The sequence below is a fragment of the Prionailurus viverrinus genome, chromosome A1 (genome assembly GCF_022837055.1).
Source record: "Prionailurus viverrinus isolate Anna chromosome A1, UM_Priviv_1.0, whole genome shotgun sequence".
NCBI lineage: Eukaryota > Metazoa > Chordata > Mammalia > Carnivora > Felidae > Prionailurus > Prionailurus viverrinus.
The window spans coordinates 198677818-198691877 of NC_062561.1; the positions used below are offsets into that span (position 1 = coordinate 198677818).

At 43.4% G+C, this 14060-nt stretch overlaps 1 protein-coding gene across 7 annotated transcripts in view; it reads left to right on the top strand.

The window, feature by feature from the left end:
• SH3TC2 (SH3 domain and tetratricopeptide repeats 2) overlaps window positions 1-14060 on the top strand; it is an 86483-nt gene that overhangs the window by 42733 nt on the left and 29690 nt on the right. For 5 of the 7 annotated variants that reach the window (XM_047864780.1, XM_047864775.1, XM_047864776.1 and 2 more), the window contains exons 2-7: window positions 3048-3146; window positions 6169-6296; window positions 9230-9335; window positions 11041-11184; window positions 12238-12439; window positions 13218-13291. In XM_047864780.1, the coding sequence (XP_047720736.1) occupies window positions 3137-3146; window positions 6169-6296; window positions 9230-9335; window positions 11041-11184; window positions 12238-12439; window positions 13218-13291 (664 nt within the window). In that variant the 5' untranslated portion in view covers window positions 3048-3136. Of the gene's footprint in view, window positions 1-3047; window positions 3147-6168; window positions 9336-11040; window positions 11185-12237; window positions 12440-13217; window positions 13292-14060 lie in introns of those variants that run through there. The other 2 variants (XM_047864778.1, XM_047864781.1) reach the window with 2 other exon arrangements.

The following is a 14060-nucleotide window of genomic DNA, read 5'->3' on the forward strand; positions in this document are numbered from 1 at the left end:
TAAAGCAAAAAAAAAATAAAAATAAAAATAAAATCATGAATGGGGGAAGAAAAGAAAATATATGGATGGCAAATAAGAACATAAAAATGTTCAACACCATTAGTTATTGAGGAAATGTAAATTGAAACAATGAGATAAAACTGCACACCTATGGAAAGGCTAAATTTAAAAAGAAGATAATATCAAGTGTTGGTGAGGGTATGGAGCAACTGGAACTCTCTCACACTGCTGATAGGAATGCAAAATGGTGGCCATGAACTTACTCCTTCGAGATGGACTTACCTCACAGGCATTCAACATCCTTAGGCTGTTGTTTCTTTTCATGCAGTCTTACAATCAGGACAAAGCTTGCTGGAACCAGGTGCAAATGAATAAATTTGACAATGTGGGGATGCTGGTGGCCAGAGAAGAACAAATTCCCATAGAGGGGCAGCAACCACTGGGCTCCAGCTGACTGCTGTCACATGAGGGCCCTGAGCTACAGATCTTCCAGTTTTCAAAGCGAAGCCAAGCATCTAGGCTATGTAGAATATCCCAGTTTCTTTTTTTTTCAATGATCAATATATGTTTTACTTTATTTTATTTTTATTTATTTTTTATACAATTTGTTGTCCAATTGGTTTCCATACAACACCCAGTGCTCATCCCAACAGGTGCCCTCCCTCCTCAATGCCCATCACCCACTTTCCCCTCTCCCCACCACACCCCCCATCCACCCTCAGTTTGTTCTCAGTATTTAAGAGTCTCTTATGGTTTGCCTCTTTCCCTCTCTGAGAGTATCCCCGTTTCTAAATGATGTCAAGGAATTCAAATTTAAACTTTAAAAAATTCACTGTTCTGGGGGTTGGGAGGAGGAAAAGAAAAGAGACGACCAAAAAAAGAACAAAAAAAGAAAAAAAGATGCTTGTGGGTTTGTTATAGTCTCTGGCTTCTAGTCAATCAGTTTTCAGTGTCTCAGAGTAGAGAAGCAGGCCGCCACTCCAAGTGTTTTCCTGGGACCAGCAGGAGCTCCACTAGGGAGCACATTAGACAGGCAGAACCGTAGGCTTTCAACCTAGTTGAGACAGAATCTAAATTTTATCAATATCCCCAGGCAAACACACATTCAAGTTTGAGAAGCACCAGTCTAGGTGTATGGTTCCCAACACTGGGCCAAATTAGAATCACTTGGAGAACTTGAAAGAATGTCTATGACTGGGCTGCACTAGGAAGCAAGTAAGTCAGCATTTCTGGAGATGTGGCCTAGGCACTGCTATTTTTAAAAACCCATCTGAGTGATTCAAGTGGGCAGTCAGAGTTGAGAAACACTAACTTAGATCAGTCTGACATTTATGAGTGGCAAAGTGAAGCCTCGGAAAATGGATGGGTGAAATGTCTTGCCCAAGGTCATTAGCTAGGGTGTGGGAGAATCTGATTTGTGCTCAACCTCTTATCTCACGATTCCCAAGCCTGTGGCTTTTTGCTACCGTTACCTTTGGTTCCTGGGAGCAGAACCACAAAATACTCCTGTTCAACGATAGCTCGATAGCTCATGACTGCCAGCCTTCCAGCTAAGTTGCTTTCAGCACTGAATGCCTAACAAGATGGACTGGATGAAAGGCTGTGAGCTGACGGGCCCCTCCTTCTGCCTATTCAAACCCAAATCCATTTCATTCTCCCTATACATCACCCCCAAATGTGCTAACTGCTCCTGCTATGAAGAAATGGAAGGTCCTCCACCCGAGCCTCAAAATCTTGCTGCATAGGCATGGAGTGGAGGCCAAGACCCCTGGCAGCAGTGTGAGAATCTGGGTTCGGCACCAATCAGCAGTGAGTGGATGGAGTGTGATTGCTGGTCCCTTATCACTCTTGGGCTGCATCAGTAGAAGAACAGGTCCAGAATGGGAAGCTGGTAGGTCTACTTGAGCCTGACCTAGCACCGTTTTACAGTTGAAGAAACTGGGAGAATTAACTGAGTGTCTCCCACAGAGTGGTTAAGCCAAGATTCCTAACCCCTCTTTCCAGGAGAAGGTAGTGCTCATAATATGCTGATCCCATGGGATAGTCCTTGAGCAGTTTCGCGGTCAAAGGAACAGAGTAACCACACAAGTAATGTGTCAATGAGTTCTCTTGTGTTTTCGGGATACCACGAAGGAGGCCCACATTTCCCAGTGATACTTGTGAAAATGTCCTTCTATTCTTTTATAACCATTGCCCCATGCTTTATGGCTGTATTCGCTTCTCTTTTCAACTCTCTGCCATCAAAATACCTCCTTCCTAACCCTAGCCTATGCCATGACCCTCTTTCTTCTCCTTTCACTCCAATTCTACAGCTGCGAAGACAGGAACATTTTGGAGATCTCATACAGGACTCTAGTGGGCAGACAGTCTGGGGACCATCGTACATTTCAGGTCCATGACGAGCATGCATGCCTCAGTCATCTCCCTAATGACACCACTCTGTCTTGCTCTGCTCTAACACTTCTGTGATCCACCCATGGACCTCATATCTATAATGACCTTGAAGGCTCAACACAGAATGAGCATCTTCAGGGTACTCAGCCAGGGGACCCAGTCTGACATGTGAGCACGAATCTGTTCTGTTTGTTTATTTAAAAAAAATTTTTTTTAATGTTTATTTATTTTTGAGGCAGAGAGAGACAGAGCATGAGCAGGGGAGGGTCAGAGAGAGAGGGAGACACAGAATCTGAAGCGGGCTCCAGGCTCCGAGCTGTCAGCACAGAGCCCGACGCGGGGCTCGAACTCACAGACCATGAGATCATGACCTGAGCCGAAGTCGGAACCTCAACCGACTGAGCCACCCAGGCGCCCCTGTTTATTTTAAATAAAACAGGGGCACCCAGGCCACTGCAGGATTGAGGGAGCGTGTGTGACAGGTCTTTGATAACAGTTGAGTACTAAATAATTACAAGGTAATGGTGCAAGCAGTGAGAATTCTTCCATGCCACCAGCCCTGGAGAAAAAATTGTCACTTGACAAGGACTTACAGTCCATGCTTCTGTCTTGCTTACACCCACACAAATGATCTTTCACTTGCTCTCCTCCAGGTAAAGAAACTCCTTCCAAGGATCCAATCATATCGAGTGAGGTTATAGCCTCATCTGAAGATAAGGAAAAATGTTTCCTGTCCCAGAATATGACTCCAGGTATTTAAACCCTAAAGAGAAGCCCTATTTGTTGAAACAAATATTATCCATGTCGAATACCACAGTAACCTCCTTATGTCTCCCATCTGCAAGCTCCCTTCCTCTTATCCTTTCTAGGCACCACCACAAAATGCATCGTTGTGGGCAGGGCCTTGACTATGACATTCACTTGCTCACAAATCTTCCGGTGCTCTCTCCATTGCCTGCAGGATTAAGTTAAAGCTTCTCAGGCTGACACTCAAAGCTCTTCACGATCCAGCACGTATTAGGAGCTCCATATATATTTGCTGTACTAAAGAAAGTATATCATCATCAGGGACCATTTTTGAGGGCAAATCGTGTGTCAAGCATGTGCTAAGTGATCGCGTCTCATTCTCACGTGCTCACCTCTAGGAGGTGCCGCCAAACTCCCCATTGCAAAGGTGGCAGAGTCCCAGAGAGAAAGGCAACTTCGCCACCACTGCAAAGCTAATAGGTGACGAGAAAAGCAATCAAACCTGGGTCCTTGTTCATAACCACCGTGCTTCATTGCCGCTCCAAGCACGTGCTCCTGTCTGGCATACGAGTGTTAGATTTGCGAAAAAGATTTGCATTATGAATGTTACAAGCGACGTGAACTAGGTAAATGGATATTGCTTACTTGTCATTACGGGTTCTTTATTTTTATTATTATTATTTTTTCAATTCTGTCCAACTGCTGGGCTGATGATGAGAAAAACCTTGCCCTTTCTTGTTCTTGTGTCGGTCTGCTTATTTGTCTGTCAGCTTGGGCCATCCTGGGAAAAAAGGTAACTTGCCATCTGTTGTTTCCTGAAGGCAGTGGAGTCAGCATTTTGCCTTCTCAATGCATGAAGGCCAATGAACAGAGGGTACGTGTAGGTGAAATTTATCCAACCGGGGCTGGTCTCTTCCATCTTTCAGTGTTTTCCTCCAGGATGCTGTTTCCAGGAAAGTCATGGAGTGAGAAGGGGACACTTTGCTCCAGCGGCCAATCTCTCCTTTATGCAGAAGAGGCATAGACAAAATCAATCAGATACATTAGCATGATTAAACGACCAGTTTTCAGAAATATTTTTTAAAAAATGACAAAATGCACTTCATACTAACACTGGAGTGAACTTGATTTATTTCCCGGTCTGGTCATGCTGAGGGCACTGTAGGATCCCAGACAGGAGGTTCTCACGGATGGCTCTCACCTGTTGGGATCTGAAAAGCAGTTTGCTTATTTAAATCCAGTCTTTTGAGTGACATATCCACGGATCCATATGCAGGGCAAGGAGATCCCCACTGAAAGGACTGTCATTGGTTCGGGGCTATTGCAAGAGATTCTAGAAGGGAATTGGGTCAGGCTTTGGAAGGACAGGAGCGATGGGCTTGGCAAAAAGGCATCCCAGAATCAGTCAGAGTCAAGGTTGATTACGGGTGTGACAAGATGAGAGCAGAGAGATCAGGAATTGCTGTAGCACTGGGGTGGGGGTGGGAAGTTTGTGAGGGTCAAGAGCCAGAGCTTAAGGTGTTAAGTGAGTATTTGCTCTGTTGGAGGCCCTGAACAAAAAGCTTTATATGCATAATCTCATTTGTAAGCCTCTTAAAAGCTGTGTGAGATAGGTTATTCGTTCGACAAGTCATTTTGCTAGTGAGAAAAGTCAAGTGTAGAGAGGTAATTAACTGTTGGGCATGGCAGTTAGCCAGCTCGGAGCCCAGCCGTGAGCCCAGGTCTGTGTGACTCCGCCTCCCTGGGCTTCGCCTCCTGCCTCCTCCGAGAGGTCAGCGCGCTGATCAGTGAGGCTACCAGAAGACTGGATCCGCTCGGCTGAAGATGGACGGCTTGGATGAGATTAGATCGCAGGCCAGGGAGGAACGGAGTGGAACACACATCCACCCGCAGTTCATACCAATGTCAGGTCAGTTGGGCGTGTCCTGTTGGAGCCGATCGGCAGCCACAACATTTTCAGGACTTCTAGTTTAAAAATGGGCCTCTTACAGGTAGGATTCCAGGCTGCCTTGTGTTACCCAGGTCAGCATGAGAGGGGCCGTCTTTAAAGTGCTCAGGGATTTGCAAAGTCCCTGCAAGTTAGGCTTAGAAGAGAGACCTCCATGGTTATGCAGTCCAATGCCTCTTTGGCTCCTTGCGTTTGCTAATTATTAACAAGATGGCTACTTATTGTCTAAAGAAGGCATGTGGCAAAGTTCGGTTCTAAGATGAACCTCCTCAGGGTGACCTTTCCTCACAACACTATTCAAAGGCATACCTCAGCCTCCAAGTGCTTGGTCCCCCTGTCTGTTCGCCTGATTGCGTTCAGTTTGTAGCACTTTTCTCCATCTGAAATTACTGTGTTCACCGAATGGGTTACTTGCCTAGAATACAAGTTCTGTGAGAACAGGGACCGTGTCTATTTTGTTCCTGTGATACCCCAGCGCCTGAAGCAGCCTCTGCTCACAATAGTGGTTGAATAAATGTGCATTTTGAAGAAATTAAAGGTAGGCTTTAATACATTATCAGTTACCCTGACAAACATTAATAGAAACATTATTAGAAAGAAATGGTTTAGAGAAAAACGTATGGTGTATGCATAGTATATAAAGTACCTAATATCTATGACATATCATACATTTGACATATTAATACATTTCCCTATGAATGGATAAGTTGGTATTTGTGCAAAACTTTCACAGATCATTCACAGGAGGCAATATATGTCTACCTGTTTGTGTCGGCACTCGGTGCCAGGCAGCGTAGAAATATACATTGTTCAAAGCAGGAATAACCAACGGCAACTCCTGGGATTCCAGAACATGCTGGGGCTTCAGCCTTTTCTTTTTCTTTTCTGCCTTGGGGGACATTTTTCAAAAGGTGCTCAGAAGATTGTTAGGTAGTTAGGAGTACTTGTAATCTCTAATTAATGAGGATACCAATTTAAGGTTTAGGTGTGGGAAGCATTGAGCCTCATCTAATTCTTTCTTCCCTTTTACCGCATTTCCAGCCTGACCTGATTGCATTTCTCTCTCTCTTCTCTTTAAGATCTGACCCTCTCCTTCAGTGTGAAGAGCCGCTCCAGGAGGTGTGTAAACGGCCCCCTGCAGGAAGCAGCCAGGAGGCGGCTCTGGGCGCTGGAGAATGAGGACCAGGAGGTGCGTGCACTGTTTAAGGTGAGCTTGGATGGAGGGGTGCAATTCTGAGCCTGCCTTGTGTTCGTCCGGCCGCTGCAAGGTTCACCAGCACCTGGGACAGCGCCGGGAACAAAGTAGGCCCTCAAGAACAGGGCTGACTGAAGGAAACAATGAATGAAAATGTACATATTTTCTGCCCAACAAGAATAGGCAGCACTCCGAAGCTGGCGAGGAGTTGCAGAATCAGAGAAAACGGTTTCAAATCTGACACTGTTATTTGTTTGACCTTCTGCAAGTTACTTACCTGTGTAGGATGGGAATCGTTGCGATGTCTATCAAGTATACTTTAAAAAAAATGAAATTAATTTTTTTAATTGGAATTTTATTGTTTTTTATTGTGATAAAATATACATAACATAAACTCTCAACTTTAAATATTTTCAGTGTGTAATTCGGTGACATTAAGTGCACTCACATTGTTATGCAACCATCATCACTGTTCATTCCAGAACTTTTCCATCATCCCAAATGGAAGCTCTGTACCTACTAAACAATAACTCTCCTCTGTCCCCTTTCCTCAACACTGGTAACCAATAAGTATGTATTTTTTTAAATTACCAAAATTGCCAATCAAAAATTAGTAACTATACATTTTAGAATGGGAGGGAAAAAGGCATTGAAGTAAAAAACCAATTCGTCCTCTTTCATAGTGGGTAGCTAGTATCTTCAGCTGTTACACCAAGGAAGAAGGGTATGGCCAAATTATTTACAGCTTAGGAGGGACTTACTAGGAGAGCCAAAGTCAGAAATGGTTAAAAATTGTTACAACTAGAGGAGGGATAAAGAGAATATTACTTTATGTAATAAACTAATATGTTCTAGTTATTTTTACAGTCCCTGAATTAATTTGATACAAATTATAAAGGGAAATGTGTTCTATTAATCTGTCACGTATAAAAAAAAAAGAAAGAAAGTGTTTGGTTTGTTGGGAGGAGTCAGTGAGTCAGTATCCGTAGAGAGCTTGGCTTTGCTTGGGTGGTGGTATATACTCCATAAATAGTAGATAAATTATAAATAGTAGTGTGCTTTTTTTTAATTTCCAGAATTCAGAAACTTGGAGGCACGAGCTGCTAACTGGCACCATAGTTTTTTAAAAATTTGAGTCACTCTTGGCGTGGGCAAGAGCTGGGTTTGATTGAGCCAGGGGGTCTGCTGGGTTGAGGATTGAGCCAGGCAAACTTGTGTGCCAGAACTGAGACCTGGAGTCAGCCGGATCTCAGCTCCAGCCAAGGTGCCACGGCACACACACAGGTGACCATGGGCAGATTGCTTAACCTGTCTGTGCCTGGCCCTTGTTGACGTGGAGAGGGCCATTTTCTATTAAATCTGAGGTGCCATTTGATTATAAAACGCACCAACATCTTACATACCTCAAGGGAAGAAAAGAAATACGGCCAATTAAGTATGATGCCGTGCTTCCTTCTCTGTTGTTTCAGAAATGATCAAATGTGGGAAAAGTGCATCTTAGAATGTATTCAGTAGTGTAATCATACTCTTTTCACAGGGTTATTGTGAGTAAATGAGGCAATGTTCATAAAGATCTTTGTGAGGTGCCTGACAATTGCTGAATCTCCCAGAAATCAATTTTTATCTAGAGCCCGTTCCCTGGGCAACAGGATCGACATCCTCCAAGGATCTGGGGACTCCTGGGGCCTGGTATGGGAGAACCCCAGCGTTTTGACTTTGTTGTTCTCTCTCCTGTCCTCTTCTCTTCTATCCACAGGGTAGATATCCTCTCTTTCTATCCTCTTCTTTCCACAGGGTTCTCCCAGAACAGCATTCCGGGGGTTGATCTTTGATGGCAGGACCTGGCTTGGGGGAGAAAGGATGTTCTGGCCATCCGTCCTTATAGTCAACTCTAGAAGCTTGGACAAGAAACAGAAAAAGATTTTAAGGGAACACCAAGTCTGCATAGTGGTTCAGGCCTGTTTTCTCAGTTATTAAAAAAAAAAACTGGGGTAGGGGAGCATGCAAACTGGCCTAGCACAGCCTTTCTGGAGGGCAGTTTGGCCCCCGCGTTTTAGGATTGAAAACATGAATGTCTGCATTCCCAAATGCACATCTCAGAATAACTTGCGTCAAGACTATCAAAGATGTGTACAAAGATTTAACTCTAGGATGTTTATCACGGTACTGTTTAGGATGGTAAGAAAATGAGAACAACTCAAATGTCTAACCATAAGGCAATGTTAAGAATTAATTATATTAATGTAGCAATGACATATGTAACCATTAAGAAGAATGCAGATTATTTAACGACAAGGGAGCTGGTTCACAAAATCTTATTTAGTTACAAAAGATTACAAAACAACTTACATAATGTAATTCTACTTATATAAAAATAGTTACTTCCAAACTCACGGAGAGGAAAAAGGATTCAGAGTTAATACGCAAGGGTGTTAACATCGATGATCTCTAGGAGGGCGGATTGTGGATGATTTTTGTTTTTGTGTAATTTGGTTTTTCTGTCAGCTTTATGAAAATACTCATTAGACATAGATTCACAATCAAAGTTTCTTTCAAGGTGCCTTCTATTATCTATCCTTCCCCTTCCCTTATACACCTTTTTTTTTTTTTTTTAACACAAAAGGTATTCTTTGCACCTTGCTTTCTTTCTGTTGTGGCTGTTGTTCCATCTAGCAGCATATATTTGGAGCTGTGTCAGAGCACCAAGAATTTCCTCATTCTTTTTTATGGCTGAGTAATATCATAATATTCCATTGCGTGGATGAATCATAATTCACCAGTCTCCTATTGATGGACATTTAGGTTGTTTCCTTTTTTTTTTTTTTGGTGATATAAAAACAAATCAATGCCACAATCAAGAAATTCATACGAAACATTTTGCGTGTCTATGAGATCATTAACAAGACGCTGTCACCCCAGGTCTTCTCACTGTTCTCTTTACCCAGGACCTCTCAGCCAGGTTGGTGGGTATCCAGTCCCAGAAGGCTCAGTTCCTCATCACCTTCAAGACCGTGGAGGAAATCTGGAAGTTTTCCACCTACTTGAACTTAGGTATGATGTGGAGCAGGCAGGTGGAGGACGTAACTACATCAAAGTTCAGCCAATATGTAGGGCTTGACATTAGGGAATTGGCCCGGCTCTGATAACTGAAAGAAGTTAGAGCCCTAACGTGGATGGTTAACTTTTTTTTTTTTTTCAACGTTTATTTATTTTTGGGACAGAGAGAGACAGAGCATGAATGGGGGAGGGGCAGAGAGAGAGGGAGACACAGAATCGGAAACAGGCTCCAGGCTCTGAGCCATCAGCCCAGAGCCCGACGCGGGGCTCGAACTCACGGACCACGAGATCGTGACCTGTCTGAAGTCGGATGCTTAACCGACTGCGCCACCCAGGCGCCCCGGTTAACATTTGAAATGTCACAAACTACCTGGAACTAAATCTAAAGCAAATATTGACTACTACCTTCAAATGCTATGTGCATTTCAGGAAGAGACTACTTTCTCAGATAATCAAGCAACTGGCAGGAAGTTCTTAGTGATCTACTAAATTCAAAGGACTGGGAGAGATACAGATTGATGGTTTCGGAAAAAAAAAAGGAAACCAGTCTTCAGTAAGATCAGAGTAGCTGCTCAGAATAGTAAAGCTCTGGATACTGTAGCCCACGTTTTTGGAAAAGGGTCAAAGAAAGGGATGGGAAGTTATCTGCTAAAGGGGACTCAGATTGCAGGGTTTTCTAGGAAATGACCTTGTGGAGGGAGGGAGGGGTCAAGATGGTTCTTGGCTAGAAGGTATAGCTTCTCTCGTAGTCATGGCGACTTTCTGTTCTCCATACTGTGCATCTCCTGTGATCATTTAGAGACCCGCCTCCAGTTTAAAGTGTACTCCGTGGACCAGCAGCATTGGCCTCATGTAGAGCTTGTTAGAAAAGTGGAATCCCAGCACCCATCCCAGACCAACTGGCCCAGCATCTGTATTTTAATAAGATCCCCAGGTGATTTATGTGCAATCAAAGTACAAGATGCACAATTATAGAAAACACACGAGGCCTAAGCAGGTATCATGGAGAGTCAGAATGGAAAAAAAAAAAACACAGGTTTTTGCATCTTAAGAAAGAGGAAGTCTCAAACAGAAGCAAAATTTTAACATAAATCATTCACATTTATAGGCGGGTGTGAATTATTACCCATAGTTGCAATTTGCAGAGTTACCAGTCTGGTTTTAACAAGGGAGACCATACTGAGCATGACTGATGGAGAGGGTCAGAGAGGGGATGTTAAAGAAAATCCTGACTCCTTTGTGGGTCATGGACAGCCCACCAGCCACTGCATCATCTGGGACTTTTTGAAACTCAAGTCAGGAGATTTGAAACTCAAGTCAGGAAAACCTGAAAGGGGGTGGTGACCAGGGCCTCCCAGGGTCCAAATTATGATCTTGGAGATTGCTCCATGAATGTATTAGAAAAAGGTAATTAGGTTTGGTGAGCTCATTGTGCATTTATGGTGACCCAAAACATGTTGGAAATGGTAAATATCCTTTAAAAATGACTTGTATTTCCCAACAGATGCTGAGAAGAATCAGTTCACTCTAGAAATTTTCTAGCTACCTCTCTATGCTCTTCTAATGCCAGTTAAATGGGGTCAGGTTGAGGATGGAAGTCCAAGAAGGAACTTCCAAAAGGAGCTTTCTCAACCTTTCCTGGGCTCAGCTAATGGCAGAAATCACGTTGTCCAGGAATCTTGTTGGCTTGATTTCTTAGGCTATGTATCTGCATGTCTGGAACATCTCCTCTTTGACCATAAGTACTGGCTCAACTGCAGATTGGTGGAAGATACAGAGATCCAAGTTTCCGTGGATGAGAAACACCTGGAAACAATATACCTGGGACTTCTGATACAGGAAGGTGAGCTTGGAGTGGGGTGGAATGGGCTTTTATGTGGATATTTATTATCAGCGTCCCTGAAGTAATTAGGATACACAGAGAGGCAAAAATCATTCAAAGGTGAGAATATTCATAAAGAACCCACCTGTTATAATATTACTCCAAACTTGTCTCTTGGTTTGACACTGACATCCCATGAACAGCTATATTTGTCAGTCTCACTGATTTTCTGGTGTTAGAACCACTTGGGGAATTTTTAGAAGACGCCCATGCCAGGGCTCCACCAGGGCCAATTAAATCTCCAGAGGTAGGAGCCAGGCTTTGGTATTTTTTGAAAGTTGCCCAGACAATACTAATGTGCATCCGAGAGTAAGAACCCCTTTTTAAAATGTATATGATTGGATTGTGAAATAAAATTGCAGATCTTACAAATCCCGCAAGATTTTATGAAATTGAGGAAAATGGTGTCAGGGAACTTCTTGGAGCACCGGCTGATCTGGTTACAAGGAGGAATCTGAGCAGGGCTACAGCCAATCAGTTAACAACTGATGACGTCACAGACACAGTGAAAAAGCCAGATTTGCATAGAATCTTTTGCAAAATGATGCTGTTTATGATTGCATTGCACAAATCACAATGGAAGGAAAGAATGTCATACTGTGCTACTGTAAAATCTAGTTGCAGAAATTATATTCGCCCAAATCAACTTATTCTTTTCTGGTCCTCAGGTTAAGCAGAAGCTTGCAATTGTAACTGAAATTCTGTTAAATGTATTTTCATTAATTTTTGTTTCATTTTTTTTTTCAAGGCAAAGTCCCAATTAAACCTGATTCTCACAAATTACTCAGAGCTTATGGTGTCTAATTTAAGTGCCTTCCCTCTCAGTGGCTTTTTTTTCCCCCCTGGTACAGTTCTTCTGGGATGCCAGAGTCTCCCTGGGATGGCTCTCCCTTGGCTGTGTCCTTGACTCCCAGGAAGAAAAGTATTTCGGCTTCTGTTAGAAATGTTACATTGTGTGATAATCCCTTTTCACTTCCTTCTACTCCTTGGAGGGGCTTTTCTCACTATCTACAGGCCACTTCTTCTGCAGAGCCGTGTGCTCTGTGGCTCAGCCGCCTGAGAAGGAAGGGGAGTATCTGACACTTTGGAAGAAGGAGTTAATCTCCGTGAAAATAGTTGAAGGCGGATCCGAGTGGGAGGGCGTGTCCCTGGTGACTGGTCAGCGGGGCCTGGTGCCCGTGTCAGCCCTGGAACCTCTGCCGCTCCCTTTCCACCAGTGAGTAGCCACCTACATCTTGGGAGTGGGTCCCAGAGCAGAACTGAGGTCTGCACGGAACAGAGGAGACATGCTTGCCCATATGGGCATCTATGGTGCCCGGGTGGGAAGAAAACCTGGATGGTTTTTTGTCTTTTGTCATTTTTTTTAACGGTCAAAATTTGCACAACTTGATGAAACTGGAGACAACTCAAAATTTCAGATGGACGTTGTACCTAAGAGGAAACCTACTGCCTGGTCTCCAAATGCAATGTTTCTCAGTGTGGGGACTGGGGACCATTTGTATCAGAATCATCTGGGGATTTACTATAAATTCAGTGCCCCCCTGGCCATCTTCAGACTCTATTAGGATTAGATTCAGGAATTTGCATTTTATATAAGCTCCCTTTGAACGTAAGAGGATGTGTTCCATACTAAAGTTTGAAAATCCTTGCCGGGAGATTGTCACATACCGAGTGACAATATGCATGATCCCAGGCTGTGGACCCTGTGGTTGGCTCTGGCAGAGAATTTGACAGTGATAATGGAAAGGGATCCCTTGTTAGTTATTTCACTGGCCAACTAATCGCAGAGCCAAAAAAATCATCCCAGGCCTGCTGAATTCGTCTCCTTTTCACAGTGCCTAAATGCCCAATAAATGTCGGTCATCATTATAATAGGAATAATAACCATGATACTTACCCATTATCACCCTCATTGTTATTTTAACGGACTATTCTGCTCGCTGTTGTCAGTTTTTTGAAATCTGTGTTTGCAAACCCCGCGTTTCCATTGGCAGATGGTTCCTAAAGAACTATCCAGGAAGCTGTGGCTTTTCCAGGAAGAGGGATTGGACAGGCTCCTATCAGATCGGTATGGCTGAGTTGAAGACGGTATTGTCGGGGAGATCATATCGCCCTGCCTCCTAATTTTATCTGCAAGTTTGGAGTCCATTGATGGGAATTCCTGTTTAGCCTCTGCTGCTCCCTGGACTTGGAGAAAGTGGTTGCTGTCTATAACCTGGGTTTCCTTGCCTGTGAAATGAGAAGTCTCAACCCAGGGCTATTGATACAAATGCTCCCAGGGGCAGAGAGGGCCTGAATGGGAGAGGTAGGGGAGTGGTAGGGACCATAGGGATTTGAAGACATATGGGTGAATAAGCAGCCTGGTGTGGGCCGCATGTGGGCCGCAGGCTGCCTGTTCTCAATCTCTGGTCAAAACGTTTTTCCAATTTCCCTTAAAGTTAGGTGAAATGGGTCTTGAATGTAAGAAGAGTCAGAAGGCCTGGCACACAATGGATATACTCAGTAGATATTTGTTGAATAGAGAAATATTTACATATATATAATATTATGTATTATGTATATATGCGTATATTCTAGGTAATCTCTGTACGCATGTGTATGGATGTGAGTACACATAAATACACATACACACATGTAGCTATAAGTATATGTGTATCTACTGGAAACGAACTGTAATGTTTTCTAAGTGTCTGAAATATAATTCCTTTCATCTTCACCCTTAGAGCCCCTCCCCACTCCCAACCAACTTAGCCCAAGTGCAATTTTATAAGCTCTGGGCTCCAATGACACTTTATTTTTTTTCCCAAATAGCACTTTATAAAAAGAAATGCAAGGAA